This window comes from Tachyglossus aculeatus, chromosome 1, assembly GCF_015852505.1.
Source record: "Tachyglossus aculeatus isolate mTacAcu1 chromosome 1, mTacAcu1.pri, whole genome shotgun sequence".
NCBI classification, from domain to species: Eukaryota; Metazoa; Chordata; class Mammalia; order Monotremata; family Tachyglossidae; genus Tachyglossus; species Tachyglossus aculeatus.
Window position 1 is genome coordinate 5,335,860 of NC_052066.1, and position 17,410 is coordinate 5,353,269.

Below are 17,410 nucleotides of genomic sequence, written 5' to 3' on the forward strand. Positions count from 1 at the left end.
CTCTCCCAGACTCCCCCTGCCTCTCCCAAACTCCCCCTGCCTTTCCAAGACTCCCCCTTCCTCTCCAAGACTCCCTCTGCCTCTCCAAGACTCTTCCTCCCTCTCCAAGACTCCCCCTTGCTCTCCAAGGCTCCCCCTTCCTCTTCAAGTCTCCCCCTGCCTCTCCAAGACTCTCCCCTGCCATTCCGTGACTCCCCCTGCTTCTCCAAGACTCTCCCGTCCCTCTCCAAGGCTCTCCCTGCCTCTCCAAGACTCCCCCTTCATCTCTCCGTTCTTCCCCTGCCACTTCAAGACTCCCCCTGCCTCTCCAAGACTCCCCCTTCCTCTCTCCGGGCTTCCCCTGCTTCTCCAAGACCCCCCCCCTCCCTCTCCAAGACTCCCCCTGGCCCTTCAAGATTCCCCCTTCCTCTCCAAGCCTCCCCTAACTCTCCAAGACTTCCTCTGCCTCTCCAAGACTTCCCCTGCCTCTCCAAGACTCTCCCTCTCCAAAACTCCCCCTGCCTCTCCAAGACTCCCCCGGCCTTTTCCAGACTCTCTTTCCTCTCCAAGACTCCCCTCGCCTCCCCAAGACTCTCCCCTTCCTTTCCAAGACTTCCCTCACCTCTCCAAGACTTCCCTCGCCTCTCCAAGCCTCCCCTTGCCTCCTCAAGCCTCTCCGTGCTTCCCCTTCCTCTCCAAGCCTCCCCCTGCCTCCCCTTGCAGCCCCCTCCCTCCTCTCCAGTGCCTCCCCCCGTCCCCTCCTCTCAGGGCGAGTTTTGGGGTCCCTCGGTGGCGGAGAGGAGAAGGGAAGAGCCGACCCGGGGCGTGGGGACGCATAGGCGTGAAAGGCTCCGGCCCTGGGCCTCGCCTCGAGGAGACCCCCCCATCCCACCCCAGCCCCCCACCCCCACCCCCTCATCCCCCAGATGCCGATCGAGATCGTGTGCAAAATCAAATTTTCGGAGGAAGGGGAGGAGGATGCGAAGGCGAAGGCGAAGGAGGAGGGGGACGAGCAGAGCGTGTTGCTGAGAGGGTCCGGGCCCGGTCCCGGGCCGGCCCCCCGAGACCTGGCCACCTTCGCCCGGTCCAGCTCGCTGCACGGGCTGGGCCGCGTCTGGGGTCGCGGTCCCCGGGGGCTGCGCCGGGCCCTCTGGGCCTTGGCCCTGCTGGCCTCGCTGGCCGCCTGCCTCTACCAGGCGGCAGGCTCGGCCCGGGCCTACCTGTCCCGGCCTCACCTGGCCTCCTTGGCCGCGGCCCCCGCGGCCCCGGGCTTCCCCGCTGTCACCCTCTGCAACATCAACCGGTTCCGCCACTCGGCCCTGAGCGACGCGGACATCTTCCACCTGGCCAACCTGACCGGCCTGCCCCCGAAGGACCGCGACGGACACCGGGCCGCGGGCCTGCGCTACCCCGAGCCGGACATGGTGGACATCCTCAACCGCACCGGGCATCAGCTGGCGGACATGCTCAAGAGCTGCAACTTCAGTGGCCACCGCTGTTCCACCAGTAACTTCTCCGTGGTGAGTCCCCGGACCCCGGATCCGGGACGCCCCCCGCTCCCGGCGTGGCTTCTAGGCACCAGAGCCTGGGCCTGGGAGTTGGGAGGTCTTGGGTTCCACTCCCGGCTCCGCCACCTGTCCACTGCGTGACCTTAGGTAAGTCACTTCACTTCTCTGGGCCTCGGTGACCTGAGCTGGAAAATGGGGATGGAGACCATGAGCCCCAAGCGGGGCGGGGACCGTATGCAACCCGATTTCCTTGCATCCACCCCAGCACTCAGTACAGTGCCTGGCACATAGGAAGAGCTTAACTTGACACCTATCCACATGTTTTGTTTCATTGTCTGTCTCCCCCTTCTAGAATGTGAGCCCATCGTTGGGTAGGGACCGTCTCTATATGTTGCCGATTTGGTTTTCCCAAGTGCTTAGTACAGTGCTCTGCACACAGTAAGCGCTCAATAAATACGATTGAATGAGTGAGTACCCTAACAATAATGATGATAACAATAATGATAATGATGGTATTTGTTAAGCGCTTCCTACGTGCCAAGCACTGTTCTAAGCACTGAGTTAAATACAAGGTCATCAGGTTGTCCCACGTGGGGCTTACGGTCTTCATCCCCATTTTCCAGATGAGGGAACTGAGGCCCAGAGAAGTGAAGCGACTCACCCAAAGTCACACAGCTGACAAGTGGCGGAGCCGGTATTAGAACCCACAACCTCTTCCTCCCTAGCCCGTGCTGTTGCCACTAAGCAGCACCACTTCTCCATGATGAATAATGACTCCTGGTAAGGATGGTATTTATTAAGCGCTTACTATACGGCAAGCACCGTTTTGAGCGTTGGGTGGAGACAAGCTATTCAGGTTGGACAGAGTCCCTGTCCCAAATGAATGGGCTCACATCCATTCATTCATTCAATCGTATTTATTGAGCACTTACTGTGTGCAGAGTACTGTACTAAGCGCTTGGGAAGTACAAATTGGCAACAGAGATGGTCCCTACCCAACAACGGGCTCACAGTCTTCAACCCCATTTGACAGGTGAGGGAACTGAGGCCCAGAGAAATGAAGTGACTTATCCAAGGTCACACAGCAGACAAGGTTTCCCCCTCGGGTTGCGGGGCGGAGGAGGGGGTGAGTCCTGGCTAGGGTTCCCCCCTCCCTCCCCAATCTCCCCCAAGCTGCTCGGGCTCAGCTCGGCGCCTCCTCCGTGCCGTCCTCCGAGACGGCCCGGCCGGCCCTGCCTGGTAGATTCTTGCTCTGGACTTCCCTGGGGTGGGCACATCATCAATCATCAATCGTATTTATTGAGCGCTTACTATGTGCAGAGCACTGTACTAAGCGCTTCAGAAGCCGCAGAGGCTGATGGAGGGTGAATCCTGATGCCTACACCTCCTCTACCCCAGGGAGAGTGAGAGGCGGGGCAGCCCCGTCTAGAGTCAGGCCGACTCTGCTCCCACTGCTCAAGAGTAATAATAATAATCATAATAATCAGGATGGTGTTTGTTCAGCGCTTACTATGTGCCAAGCATTCATTCATTCAATCGTATTTATTGAGCGCTTACTCTATGCAGAGCACTGGACTAAGTGCTTGGGAAGTCCAAATCAGCAACATACAGAGACGGTCCCTACCCAACAACGGGCTCACGGACTAGAAGGGGGCGCTTACTGTGTGCAGAGCACTGGACTAAGCGCTTGGGAAGTACAAATGGGCATCATATAGAGACGGTCCCTACCCAACAACGGGCTCACAGTCTAGAAGCACTGTTCTAAACACTGGGGTAGATACGGGGTGATCAGGTTGTCCCACGAGGGGCTCACAGTCTTCATCCCCGATTTACAGATGAGGTCACTGAGGCCCAGAGAAGCGAAGTCGCTTCCCCAGGGTCACCCAGCAGCCAAGGGCGGAATGGGGATTAGAACCCAGGTCCTTCATTCATTCATTCAGTCATATTTATTGCGGGTTTATTGTGTGCAGAGCGCTGAACTAAGCTTGGAAAGTCCAATTCGGCAACAAAGAGAGACAGTCCCTGCCCAACAACGGGCTCACAGTCTAGAAGAGGGGGAGAAGGGCATCAAAAAAGTCAACAGTCAGGCCCTTCTGAGGGTCTGCGCCGCGTCCCGGTCCACTGGGCCGGGACCCCCAATCCCCAGCCCCTCCTCACCCCTACCTGCCTCCCCCCAGCCCCTCTCCATCCCTTCATGCAGGCGGCACAGCCGAGGTCGACGCCAACACCCCCCCACACCCTTCCCCTCCACCCCAGGGACCCAGGAGACCCCAACTCCACTTCTCCTGGCGTGCTCACCGCGGTCTTCCTCATTCCCTCTTCCCCTCTCCCGCCCACACTTTCCCTTCTCACTCAGACACCTTCTCGCTTTCTTCCACTTCCTCCTGCGCTCCCGGGGCTTCCAGCTCCACTCGTGCTCCCGCATCCCCACGTGCACAGACGGCTGGCACCCGCCTATTCTCACGCCCCCCCGCCCACTGTCTCCCACACAGAGAAGGTGACTGCACACGTAGAGCTGAGCTGCACATCCAGGCTGCCAGGGAGAAGAGCCGGAGGGTCTCCAAAGGGTCAGCAGGAAGGCCCTGGGGGCTCTCCAGAGCCCAGAGAGATGCCCAGGAGCCTTCCCAGAGCCCCTGGGAAATGCAGGGGTCACCCCAGGGCCAGTAGGAAGGCCCGGGGGCTTCCCTAGAGCCCAGAGAGACCCATAGTGGCTCTCCACACTGGCAGCAGGAGGTCCTGGGGGCTATTCAGAGCCCAGTGAGACCCCCTTAAGCTCCTCAGAGCCCCTGGAAAATCTGGGGGGGGGGGGGTCTTCACAGTGTCAGCAGGAGATCCCAGCAGCTCCTTAAAGCTCAGTGAGAAACTCCCCCCACCCCGAAACTACTTAGAACCCCTGAGAAGCAGCGTGGCTCAGTAGAAAGAGCCCGGGCTTGGGAGTCAGAGGTCATGGGTTCTAATCCCTGCTCCCCCACATGTCTGCTGCGTGACCTTGAGCAATCACTTAACTTCTCTGAGCCTCAGTGAACTCATCTGTAAAAGGGGGATTAAGTCTGTGGGCCCCACGTGGGACAATCCGATTACCTTGTATCTACCCCACTGCTTAGAACGGTGCTGTGCACATAGTAAACGTTTAACAAATGCCATCAGCAGCAGCAGCAGATCTGAGGAGGGGTCTCCACAGTGTCAGCAAGGGATTCCAGGGGCTTCCCAGAGCCCAGCGAGACCCCTGAGGGTTTCCAAGAGCCCCCGAAAAACCCGGAGTAGGGGGTCTCCCCAGAAGAAAGGGAATATTTGGGGGTCATTCTTTCTCTCATGTTCAAACTTGCCTGCCCCCCCCCCCACCCCAGGCTTGTCCCCTCTCTCAATCCCTCCACCCAGGACTCTGCTATAAAGAGCTTAATCCAACTCCCCCTACACACACCCTATCTCCCCCCCACCCCACACACATGTAGTACTGTGCACATGTGTCATCATCCTGTGTCAATGCCCAACACTCACATGATGTGCCTCACGCAGAATGTCGGGGTCTCAGGCCCGTCCGATGTGAGGTACCCCAACTCCGACCGCCTGGCTAGGTGTGCGTAGGTCTGTCTCAGAGCGTGGGGGGGTCTCTGCCTAAACCACTCATTCATTCATTCAATCGTATGTATGGAGTGCTTACTGTGTGCAGAGCACTGTACTAAGCGCTTGGGAAGTACAAATCGGCAACATTATAGTGACAGTCCCTCCCCGACAACGGGCTCACAATCTAGAAGGGGGAGACAGACAACAAAACAAAACATGTAGACAGATGTCAAAACCATCAGAATAAATAACCATTCCTGCCCCCATTGTGCTGCTGGGATGGGGATACCAAGGAGTCTATTTCCCAGCTGGCACCAATGTCGGGGGGTGAGGGGATGACCCGATGGGGACCTCCGGAATGCTGGTCTCCCCCCAGATGGGTGACGTCAGCCGCTGGACCCCCGCACCAACTGACTTTGGGTCCCTGACTGGAGGGGGACTGGGGCTTTCTGCGTAATTTCCTGATGGGATTAGGCCCAGAGCAAACCGGTGGTGGGGGTGAAGGTGTAGAAAGACGAGGACCAGGACCAAGATGAAGAAAGAGGAGGAAGAAGAGAAATAAGAGGAGGAGGAAAAGGAGGGGATGAGTTGGAGAATGAGGCAGTCCTTTGGGGAAGTTGTGGGGGGAAGACTGGGAAAAGAGGGGGCCCTTTTGCTCGAGGAATAAGGTGGCTTGGCAACTGACTCTCCTGAGGTGTTGTGAACACAATTGAGATCCACCCACCAGGCCACACCACGCTCCCTTCGCCCCTTGGCTCTTTTCCCCCACGCAGGGTTTCCACCTTGTCGGAACTGGGATTGGGGAGTGGGTGGGAATGGGGGTCCCCCCCCCGCCCCGCCTCCACAGCATTCCTGGGAAATCTGGGGAGGCCACCCCTTGGTGGAGAGCCCCTTCGTCCTATCTGCCCCGGTGTGGGGAGGAGGAGAGAACTGGTCCTAGCAGGTGGTGAAGGGGTTGTAAATCAATGGCATCTTTGTGCTGCTGAGTGGGGGGTTTGTGTCTCAGTCCCCGAGGAGAGGAGGACGGGGAGGAGGGGGGAGAGGAGGAGGAGGGGAGAAGGGGAGGAGGAATAGAGGGAAAGAAGAAACGGGGGAGCTGGAGGGAGAGGAGGAGGAGGAGAAGGGGAGAAGGGGAGTGGGAATATAGGGGAAGAAGAAAAGGGGGAGTTGGAGGAGGAGGAGGGAGAAGGGGAGGGGGAATATACGGGAAGAAGAAACGGGGAGCTGGAGGGAGAGGAGGAGAAGGGGAGGGAGACGTGGGAAAAGAGGGGAAGAAGAAAAGGGGAGCTGGTGGGAGAAAAGGAGGAGGGGAGAAGGGAGTGGGAATATAGGGGAAGAAGAAAAGGGGGAGTTGGAGGGGGAGTAGGGACAAGGGGAGGGGGAATATAGGGGAAGAAGAAACGGGGAGCTGGAGGGAGAGGAGGAGAAGGGGAGGGAGGAGTGGGAATAGAGGGGAAGAAGAAAAGGGGAGCTGGAGGGAGAAGAGAAGGAGGGGAGAAGGGAGTGGGAATATAAGGGAAGAAGAAACGGGGGAGCTGGAAGGAGAGGGAGAGGAAGAGGGGAGAAGGGGAGGGGAGAGTGGGAATATAGGGGAAGAAGAAAAGGGAGAGCTGGAGGAGGTAGAGGAGGAGGGGACAAAGGGGGGGGAATAGGAATATAGGGGAGAGGAAACGGGGGAGCTGGAAGGAGAGGAGGAGGAGGAAGGGAGAAGGGAGTAGGGATATAGGGGAAGAAGAAACGGGGGAGCTGGAAGGAGAGCAGGAGGAGGAGGGGAGAAGGGGAGGGGAGAAGGGGAGGGGAGAGTGGGGATATAGGGGAAGAAGGAAAGGGGGAGCTGGAAGGCGAGGAGGAGGAGGAGGAGGAGGAGGGGAGAAGGGGAGGGGAGAGTGGGAATATAGGGGAAGAAGAAAAGGGGGAGCTGGGGGTAGAGGAGGAGGGGAGAAAGGGAGGGGAAAGTAGGAATGAAGGAGAGAGGAAACGGGGGAGCTGGAAGGGGAGGAGGAGGAGGGGAGAAGGGAGTAGGAATACAGGGGAAGAAGAAACGGGGAGCTGGAGGGAGAAGAGGAGAAGGGGAGGGGGAGTAGTAATATAGGGGAGAACAGACGGGAGAGCTGAAAGGAGAGGAAGAGGAGGAGGGGAGAAGGGAGTAGGAATATAGGGGAAGAAGAAAAGGGGGAGCTGGAGGGAGAGGAGGAGGAGGAGGGGAGAAGGGGAGGGGCAGGGGGAATATAGGCAGCGCTTAGAACAGTGCTTGGCACATAGTAAGCGCTTAACAAATACCATTATTGTTAGTATTCTAGGGGAAGAAGAAAGGGGGGCTGGAGGAAGAGGAGGAGAAGGAAGGGGAAAGAGGGGAGAAGAAAGAGGAGAGAAGGAATAGAGAATCTGCGGGGCTGGGAGAGGAAGGGGAGCAGAAGGGAAGGAGAAGAGGGCGGTGGGGAGGAGGGCAGAAGGGGAGTGGGGAGGGGGAAAGAGTTGATTTGTATTGCTGCGTGGCTCAGTGGAAAGAGCCCGGGCTTTGGAGTCAGAGGTCATGGGTTCAAATTCCGGCTCCGCCAATTGTCAGCTGGGTGACTTTGGACAAGTCACTTCACTTCTCTGTGCCTCAGTGACCTCATTTGTAAAATGGGGATGAAGACTGTGAGCCCCCCGTGGGACAACCTGATCATCTCGTAACCTCCCCAGCGCTTAGAACAGTGCTTTGCACATAGTAAGCGCTTAATAAATGCCATCACCATCATCATCATGTCTGTCTCCTTCCCCCTCTAGACTGTGAGCTCGTTGTGGGCAGGGATTGCCACTGTTTATTGTTGTCTTGTACTTTCCCAGGCGCTTAGTACAGTGCTCTGCACTTAATAAGCGCTTAATAAATGTGGCTGAATGAATGAAGAGGCTGGGATGGGGCGGGGTAGAGAGGAGAAGATAATGCGGCCAGTCCCTGGGAGGAGAGAAGGAGGTGACATGATTAGAACAGTGCTTTGCACATAGTAAGCGCTTAACAAATACCATCATTATTATATTTATTAAGTGCTTACTATGTGCCAAGCACTGTTCTATTCAGGTTGTGGGGGGCGGGGGGATTCCCCTGCCACGGATGAAGAGATCCACGTGAGAGGAGATTCCCTAAGGATAGCACATTTGGGAGAATCCCTGGAGATTTTCTGGGGGTGCTCGTTGACTCCGGGATTGCCAGTGGACTCTACCAAGCGCTCAGTACAGTGTTCTGCACAGAGAAGCAGCGTGGCTCAGGGGAGAGAGCCCGGGCTTGGGAGTCAGAGGACGTGGATTCGAATCCCGCCTCCTCCACACGTCTGCTGTGTGACCTTGGGGCAAGCCACTTCACTTCTCTGGGCCTCCGTGACCTCACCTGTAAAATGGGGATAATAACAATGATAGAATTTGTTAATAATAATAAATCATTCATTCAGTTGTATTTATTGAGAGCTTACTGTGTGCAGAGAACTGTACTAAGCGCTTGGGAAGTACAAGTTGGCAACAGATAGAGACGGTCCCTAACCGACAACGGGCTCACAGGCTAGAGGGGGGAGACAGACAACAGCATAAAACATGCAGACAGGGGTCAAAACCTTCAGAATAATGATGGCATTGGTTAAGCGCTTACTATGTGCCCAACACTGTTCTAAGCGCTGGGGGGGATACAAGGTAATCAGGTTGTCCCACGTGGGGCTCACAATCTTAGGACAGTGCTTGGCACATAGTAAGCGCTTACCCAAAACCAACGTTATTATTATTATTCGTCCCTATTTTACAGATGAGGTAACTGAAACACAGCGAAGAGAGGTGACTTGCCCAAAGTTCTGCAGCTGACAAGTAGCGGAGCCGGGATTAGAACCCATGACCTCTGACTCCCAAACCCAGACTCTCGCCACTGAGCGCTTACTATGAGCCAAGCACTGTTCGAAGCACTGGATTCTCTGTGCCTCAGTTACCTCATCTGTAAAATGGGGATTACAACTGTGAGCCCCACGTGGAACAACCTGATCAATCAATCAATCAATCAATCGTATTTATTGAGCGCTTACTGTGTGCAGAGCACTGTACTAAGTGCTTGGGAAGTACAAGTTGGCAACATATAGAGACGGTCCCTACCCAACAGTGGGCTCACAGTCTAGATGATGACCTGATGACCTTGTAACCTCCCCAGCGCTTAGAACAGTGCTTTGCACATAGTAAGCGCTTAACAAATACCGTCATTATTATTATTCTGAAGACTGTGAGCCCCACATGGGACAACCTGATGACCTTGTATCTACCCCAGTGCATAGAACAGTGCTTGGCACATAGTAAGCGCTTAACAAATACCATCATTATTATTTTATTATTATTATGAAGACTGTGAGCCCCATGTGGGACAACCTGATGACCTTGTATCTAACCCAGCGCATAGAACAGTGCTTCGCACGTAGTAAGTGCTGAACAAATACCATCCTTTTTATTATTATTATTATTAAGGCCCTACTGAAAGCTCACCTCCTCCAGGAGGCCTTCCCAGACTGAGCCCTCTCCTTCCTCTCCCCCTCCTTCTCCTCCCCATCCACCCCGCCTTACCTCCTTCCCCTCCCCACAGCACCTGTATATATGTATATATGTTTGTACATATTTATTACTCTATTCATTTATTTATTTTACCTGTACATATCTATTCTATTCATTTTATTTTGTTAGTATGTTTGGTTTTGTTCTCTGTCTCCCCTTTTTGGACTGTGAGCCCACTGTTGGGTAGGGACTGTCTCTATATGTTGCCAACTTGTACTTCCCAAGCGCTTAGTACAGTGCTCTGCACACAGTAAGCGCTCAATAAATATGATTGATTGATTGATTGATTATTATGAAGACTGTGAGCCCCACGTGGGACAACCTGATGACCTTGTAGCTACCCCAGTGCATAGAACAGCGCTTGGCACGTAGTAAGCACTGAACAAATACCATCATGGTTATAATTGTTACTTATTTATTTAGAAAGCGCTCAGTACCTAGGTTGGATGGATCGATGGGTGGATTGAGCCCTGGAGGCTTAGGCCTAGGCCAAGAACAGAGTGGGGAGAGGCTGAAGAGGGGGGCAGAATCCCCGCCGCTTAATAAATTCAGCCTGCTCTTGTCTTCCCATGCAGTTCAGCCTCCAATCAATCAATCAATCAATCAATCAATTGTATTTATTGAGCGCTTACTATGTGCAGAGCACTGTACTAAGCGCTTGGGAAGTACAGGCCTCCAGGCCTGTTCCTACCCACTAAGCTCCTCTTCTCTCTCCATGCTCCCCAACAAATACTGTAATAATAATAATTATTATTATTATTATCATTCCCTCCTCCCTCTGCACCTCCTTATCCTCCTCCCCCACCCCCATGTGCCCTTCCTCAGTCAATAATAATAATAATAATAATGACATTTATTAAGCACTTACTATGTGCAAAGCACTGTTCTAAGCGCTGGGGAGGTTACAAGGTGATCAGGTTGTCCCTCAGGGGGCTCACAGTCTTAATCCCCATTTTACAGATGAGGTAACTGAGGCACAGAGAAGTTAAGTGACTTGCCCAAAGTCACAAGCTGACAATTGGAGGACAATCCTCCTTCTCCTCCCTCTCAGACCTTCCCTCCAGCATCAGCAGCCCGGATTCCTGGGTTCCATCCCGGCTGGATCCCGGGTTGGTCAGGAAGAGGGGTCGAGGATGGGAAGAGGGACGGGGTCCTCGGGGGTCTTCTCCAGGGGGAAGATGAGGATGTCCCAACCACTTAGTAATAATAATAATAATAATGGCATTTATTAAGTCGTCATCATCATCAATCGTATTTATTGAGCGCTTACTGTGTGCAGAGCACTGTACTAAGCGCTTGGGAAGTACAAGTTGGTACCATATAGAGACAGTCCCTACCCAGCAGTGGGCTCACAGTCTAAAAGGGGGAGACGGAGAACAAAACCAAACATACTAACAAAATGAAATAAATAGAATAGGTATGTACAAGAAAAATAAATAAATAAATAAACAAATAGAGTAATAAAAATGTACAAACATATATACATATATACAGGTGCTGTGGGGAAGGGAAGGAGGTAAGATGGGGGGGATGGAGAGGGGGATGAGGGGGAGAGGAAGGAAGGGGCTCAGTCTGGGAAGGCCTCCTGGAGGAGGTAAGTCCTTACTATGTGCAAAGCCCTGTGCTCTGCACACAGTAAGCACTCAATAAATTCTATTTATTTTGTTAATGATGTGCATCTAGCTTTATTTCTATTTGTTCTGACGACTTGACACCTGTCCACATGTTTTGTTTTGTTGTCTGTCTCCCCCTTCTATCAATCAATCAATCAATCATATTTATTGAGCGCTTACTGTGTGCAGAGCACTGTACTAAGCGCTTGGGAAGTACAAGTTGGCAACATATAGAGACAGTTCCTACCCAACAGTGGGCTCACAGTCTAAAAAGACCACAGGCCCGTTGTTGGGTAGGGACCGTCTCTATGTGTTGCCAACTTGTACTGCCCAAGTGTTTAGTACAGTGCACACAGTAAGCGCTCAATAAATACGATTGAATGAATAAATTTGGGGAGAGGGTTGGGTAAGATCTCTCCCTACCCCATCCCCTCCTCCTTTCCCAGTCCCTCGCTCGCCCCCTCCGCTTTCCCACTCTGCTGTGACCTTTCCTCCGGAATCCAAGTTAATAAATGTCACATTTTCCAACCTATTTTTACCCTGATAAGTGTTCCCTCCCCCAGCCCCTCGAAGCTAGCTTTAATTCTATTTATTCTGATGACTTGACACCTGACCACATGTTTAGTTTTGTTGTCTGTCTCCCCCTTCTAGACTGTGAGCCCATTGTTGAGTAGGGACCTTCTCTATATGTTGCCAACTTGGAGTTCCCAAACGCTTAGTCCAGTGCTCTGCACACAGTAAGCGCTCAATAAATACGATTAAATGCGTGAATAATTGAAGCTGCCTCTGTGGCTGCCACTGCCCTGAAATATCTCTGGCCCCTTCCCCTTTCCCCCCGGCACCTCCTCTCCATCCTGTTCACTCCCCTAGTCCGTTCAGAGACAGGTTTATGGCATTGATCAATCGTATTTATTGAGCACTTACTGTGGGCGGAGCACTGTATTGAGCGCATGGGAGAGGACAATAATAATGATGGGATTTGTTAAGCGCTTACTATGTGTTAGAAAAGCAGCGTGGCTCAGTGGAAAGAGCCCGGGCTTTGGAGTCAGAGGGGTGGGTTCAAATTCTGGCTCCGCCACTTGTCAGCTGTGTGACTTTGGGCAAGTTACTTCACTTCTCTGGGCCTCATCTATAAAATGGGGATTAAGACTGTGAGCCCCATGTGGGACAACCTGATCACCTTGTAAACTCCTCAGCGCTTTTGACAGCGCTTTGCACATAATAAGCACTTAATTAATGCCATCATTAATTAATTAATTATGTGCCAAGCACTGTTCTAAACGCTGGGGTACATACAAGGCCATCAGGTTGTCCCACGTGGGGCTCCCAATCTTCATCCCCAATTTACAGATGAGGGAACTGAGGTACAGAGGAGTGAAGTGACTTGCCCAAAGTCACACAGCGGACAAGTGGCGGAGCTAGGATTAGAACCCACGACCTCTGACTCCCAAGCCTGGGCTCTTAGAGAAGCAGCGTGGCTCAGTAGAAAGAGCCCGGGCTTGAGAGTCAGAGATCATGGGTTCAAATTCCGGCTCCGCCAATTGTCAGCTGTGTGACTTTGGACAAGTCACTTCACTTCTCTGGGCCTCAGTTCCCTTATCTGTAAAATGGGGATTAAGACTGTGAGCCCCCCGTGGGACAACCTCATCACCTTGTAACCTCCCCAGTGCTTAGAACAGTGCTTTCAACATAGTAAGCGCTTAATAAATGCCATCATCATGGGTTCTAATCCCAGCTCCACCACTTGTCAGCTGTGTGATTGTGGACCAGTCACTTGACTTCTCTGGGCCTCAGTTCCCTCATCTGTAAAATGGAGATCAATCAATCAATCAATCGTATTTATTGAGCGCTTACTGTGAAGACTGTGAAGAAGGGGATGAAGACTGTGAGCCCCACATGGGACAACCTGATCACCTCGTCTCTATCCCAGTGCTTGGCACATAGTAAGTGCTTAATAAATACCATTATTATTGTTATTGTTATTATTGAAGATAGGGAGAGCGGTGGTCTGTTGGATGGGAAGGGGGAGAGAGTTGTTCTGACTGTTTTATCTATTTGTTCTGATGGTTTTGACACCTGCCTACATGTTTGGTTGTCTGTCTCCCCCTTCTAGACTGTGTCGTGGGTAGGGACCGTCTCTGTGTGTTGCTGACTTGTACTTCCCATGCTCTTAGTACAGTGCTCTGCACACAGTAAGCGCTCAATAAATACGATTGAATAAATGAATGAATGAATAAATGAAGCGAGTTCCCAGCAGGAGGGAGGAGGTGGGCCAGGGGTCGGCAGTGAGATAGACGAGATGGAGGTGCAGTGAGTAGGTTGGGGTTTGGAGGAGCGGAGTGTGCGGGCTGGGTTGCGGTGGGAGAGACGCGAGGACAGGTAGGAGGAGAGAGCTGATCAAATGCTCCAAAGCAAAGATTCACAATGGGGCCGGAGCTAAGATTTACAATTCTTCACAATCTTGAAGCAGTGTGGCTCAGTGGAAAGACCCCGGGCTTGGGAGTCAATCAATCAATCAATCAATCAATCGTATTTATTGAGCGCTTACTATGTGCAGAGCACTGTACTAAGCGCTTGGGAAGTACAGATTGGCAACACATAGAGACAGTCCCTACCCAACAGTGGGCTCACAGTCTAAAAGGGGGAGACAGAGAACAGAACCAAACATACCAACAAAATAAAATAAATAGGATAGAAATGTACAAGCAAAATAAATAAATAAATAAATAAATAGAGTAATAAATATGTACAACCATATACACATATATACAGGTGCTGTGGGGAAGGGAAGGAGGTAAGATGGGGGGATGGAGAGGGGGACAAGGGGGAGAGGAAGGAAGGGGCTCAGTGTGGGAAGGCCTCCTGGAGGAGGTGAGCTCTCAGCAGGGCCTTGAAGGGAGGAAGAGAGCTAGCTTGGCAGATGGGCAGAGGGATTGGGGACATTCCAGGCCTGGGGGAGGACGGGGGCCGGGGGTCGATGGCGGGACAGGCGAGAGCGAGGTACGGTGAGAAGATCAGCGGCGGAGGAGCGGAGGGTGCGGGCTGGGCAGTAGAAGGAGAGAAGGGAGGTGAGGTAGGAGGGGGCGAGGTGATGGACAGCCTTGAAGCCCAGGGTGGGGAGTTTCTGCCTGATGTGCAGATTGATTGGTAGCCACTGGAGATTTTTGAAGAGTCAGAGGTTATGAGTTCTAATCCCGGCTCCACCGCTTGTTAGCTGGGTGACTTTGGGAGAGTCACTTCACTTCTCTGGGCCTCAGTGACCTCATCTGGAAAATGGGGATTGAGACTGTGAGCCCTATGTGGGGCTCCCCCGGTCTCCCCCTGCTATACTTCTAGACTGTGAGCCCATTGTTGGGTAGGGACCGTCCTTATATGTTGTCAACTTGGACTTCCCAAGTGCTTAGTACAGTGCTCTGCACACAGTAAGAGCTCAATAAATACGATTGAATGAATGAATGAATGAATGTGGGACAACGTGATCACCCTGTATCCCCCAGTGTTTAGCAAATACCATCATTATTATTATTAATAATTCATTCGCCTTATGTTGGGTGATGGAGCTGGGGTTGGAGAGGGGGTAGGGGAAATGGGGGCTTAGTCGGGGAAGGCCTCTTGGAGGAGGTGTGATTTTAGGTGGATTCTGAGGGTGGGGAAAGCGGCGGTCTGCTGGATAATAATAATAATAATAATGGCATTTATTAAGCACTTACTACGTGCAAAGCACTGTCCTCAGCGCTGGGGAGGTTACAAGGTGACCAGGTTGCCCCACAGGGGGCTCAGTTTCAATCCCCATTTTCCAGATGAGGTCACTGAGGCCCAGAGAAGTGAAGTGACTTGCCCAAAGTCACCCAGCTGACAACTGGCCGGGATTTGAACCCCTGACCTCTGACTCCCAAGCCCGGGCTCTTTCCACTGAGCCACGCTGCTTCCCCATATGGATATGGAGGGGGAAGGAGTTCTGAGCCAGGGGCAGGACGTGGGCGAGGGGTTGGAGGTGAGATAGACGAGATTGAGGTGCAGAGAGTAGGGGAGGGGGAAGGCCCAACTGTGACATTTTGGGCCGATTTTGGGGGGGGGGGGGGTCAGGAAAGTGGGTGCCGGGCAGTTCCTTCTGCTCCCGTCACAACCCTGGATGGCATCGAGAAGCAGCGTGGCTCAGTGGAAAGAGCCCGGGCTTTGGAGTCAGAGGTCATGGGTTCAAATCCCAGCTCCGCCAATTGTCACCCGTTGACTTTGGGCAAGTCACTTCACTTCTCTGGGCCTCAGTGACCTCATCTGTCAAATGGGGATGAAGACTGTGAGCCCCCCTGTGGGACAACCTGATCACCTTGTAACCTCCCCAGCGCTCAGAACAGTGCTTTGCACATAGTAAGCGCTTAATAAATGCCATTATTATTATTATTCTAAGCACTTGGGAGAGGACAATACAACAATTAACACATTCCCTGCCCATAATGAGCTGACAGTCTAGGGGGGAGATAGACAGGAATAGAAATCAATAAATGAGGGCTGTGGATAGAAGTGGTGTGGGGCTAGAGGGGGGACAAAGAAAGGGAGCGAGTTAGGGCGACGCAGAAGGGAGTGGGAGAAGGGGAAAGGAGGGCGCAGTCAGGGAAGGCTTCTTAGAGGAGACGGGCCTTTGATATGGCCTGGAAGTGGAGGAGAGGAATTGATCGTCAGATTTGTAAGTGCTCAACAATAATAATAATAACGATGATGGTATTTGTTAAACACTTACTAAGTGCAAAGCACTGTACTAAGCGCTGGGGGGATACAAGGTGATCAGGTTGTCCCAGGTGGGGCTCACAGTCTTCATCCCCATTTTACAGATGAGGGAACTGAGGATCAGAGAAGTTCATTCATTCATTCATTCATTCAGTCGTATTTATTGAACGCTTACTGTGTGCAGAGCACTGAACTAAGCGCTTGGGAAGTCCAAGTTGGCAACATATAGAGACGGTCCCTACCCAACAGTGGGCTCACAGTCTAGAAGGGGGAGACAAGACAACAAAACCAAACATATTAACAGAATAAAATAAATAGAATAAATATGTACAAATAAAATAAATAAATAAATAGAGTAATAAATCCATACAAACATATATACATATATACAGGTGCTGTGGGGAGGGGAAGGAGGTAAGGTGGGGGGGATGGGGAGAAGTGAAGCCCAAGGTCACACAGCATCCAGGTGGCTGAGCCAGGATTAGAACCCATGACTCCCAAGCCCGGGCTCTTTCAACTGAGCCACACTGCATCTCAATAAATCTATTGATTTACTGATTGATGGACTGATATCAAGGATGCTGTCTGGATCGGAGCTCTTCCCCTGGTCCTGGCTGACTTGAGTTCCCGTTGAGGTCCTGGTAGGTGGACAGGTAACCAGCCTCTCTCCCCCTCTAGACTGTAAGCTCGCTGTGGGCAGGGAATGTGTCTGTTCTATTGGACTCTCCCAAGCGCTTATTACAGTGCTCTGCTGTAAGTCAGTAAGTCATCCGTGAGTCCCAGGTGGGACAGGGACTATGTCCAATCTGAATAATAATAATAATGATGATATTTGTTCAGCGCTTACTACGTGCGAAGCACTGTTCTAAGCACTGGGGGGATATGAGCCCGCTGTTGGGTAGGGGCCGTCTGTATATGTTGCCAGCTTGTACTTCCCAAGCGCTTAGTACAGTGCTCTGCACACTGTAAGCGCTCAATAAATGCGATTGAATGAATGAATGAATCAGGTTGTCCCACGTGGGGCTCACAGTCTTCATCCCCATTTTACAGATGAGGTAACTGAGGCCCAGAGAAGTGAAGTGGCTTGCCCAAGGTCACACAGCTGACAAGTGGTGGAGCTGGGATTTGAACCCACGACCTCTGACTCCTAAGCCCAGGCTGTTTTTCCACTGAGCCATGCTGCTTCTCTTCTCTGTACCTCGTGTTACCTTCCCCAGACCTTGATCTGGTGTTTAGAATACAGCAAACACTTAACAAATACCACAATAATAATAATAATAATAATAATTGGCATTTGTTAAGCGCTTACTATGTGCAAAGCACTGTTCTAAGCGCTGGGGAGGATACAGGGTGATCAGGTTGTCCCACGTGGGGCTCACAGTCTTAATCCCCATTTTACAGATGAGGTAGCTGAGGCCCAGAGAAGTGAAGCGACTTGCCCAAAGTCACCCAGCTGACAAGTGG

General features: G+C 52.4%; 1 protein-coding gene across 1 annotated transcript in view; it reads left to right on the forward strand.

Annotated features, from left to right (window-relative positions):
• Positions 1–905: 905 nt before the first annotated feature.
• Positions 906–17,410, forward strand: part of ASIC4 (acid sensing ion channel subunit family member 4) — a 69,509-nt gene continuing 53,004 nt past the window's right edge. The window contains 1 exon segment of the mRNA XM_038748436.1: positions 906–1,499. Within this exon segment, the coding sequence (XP_038604364.1) occupies positions 906–1,499 (594 nt within the window).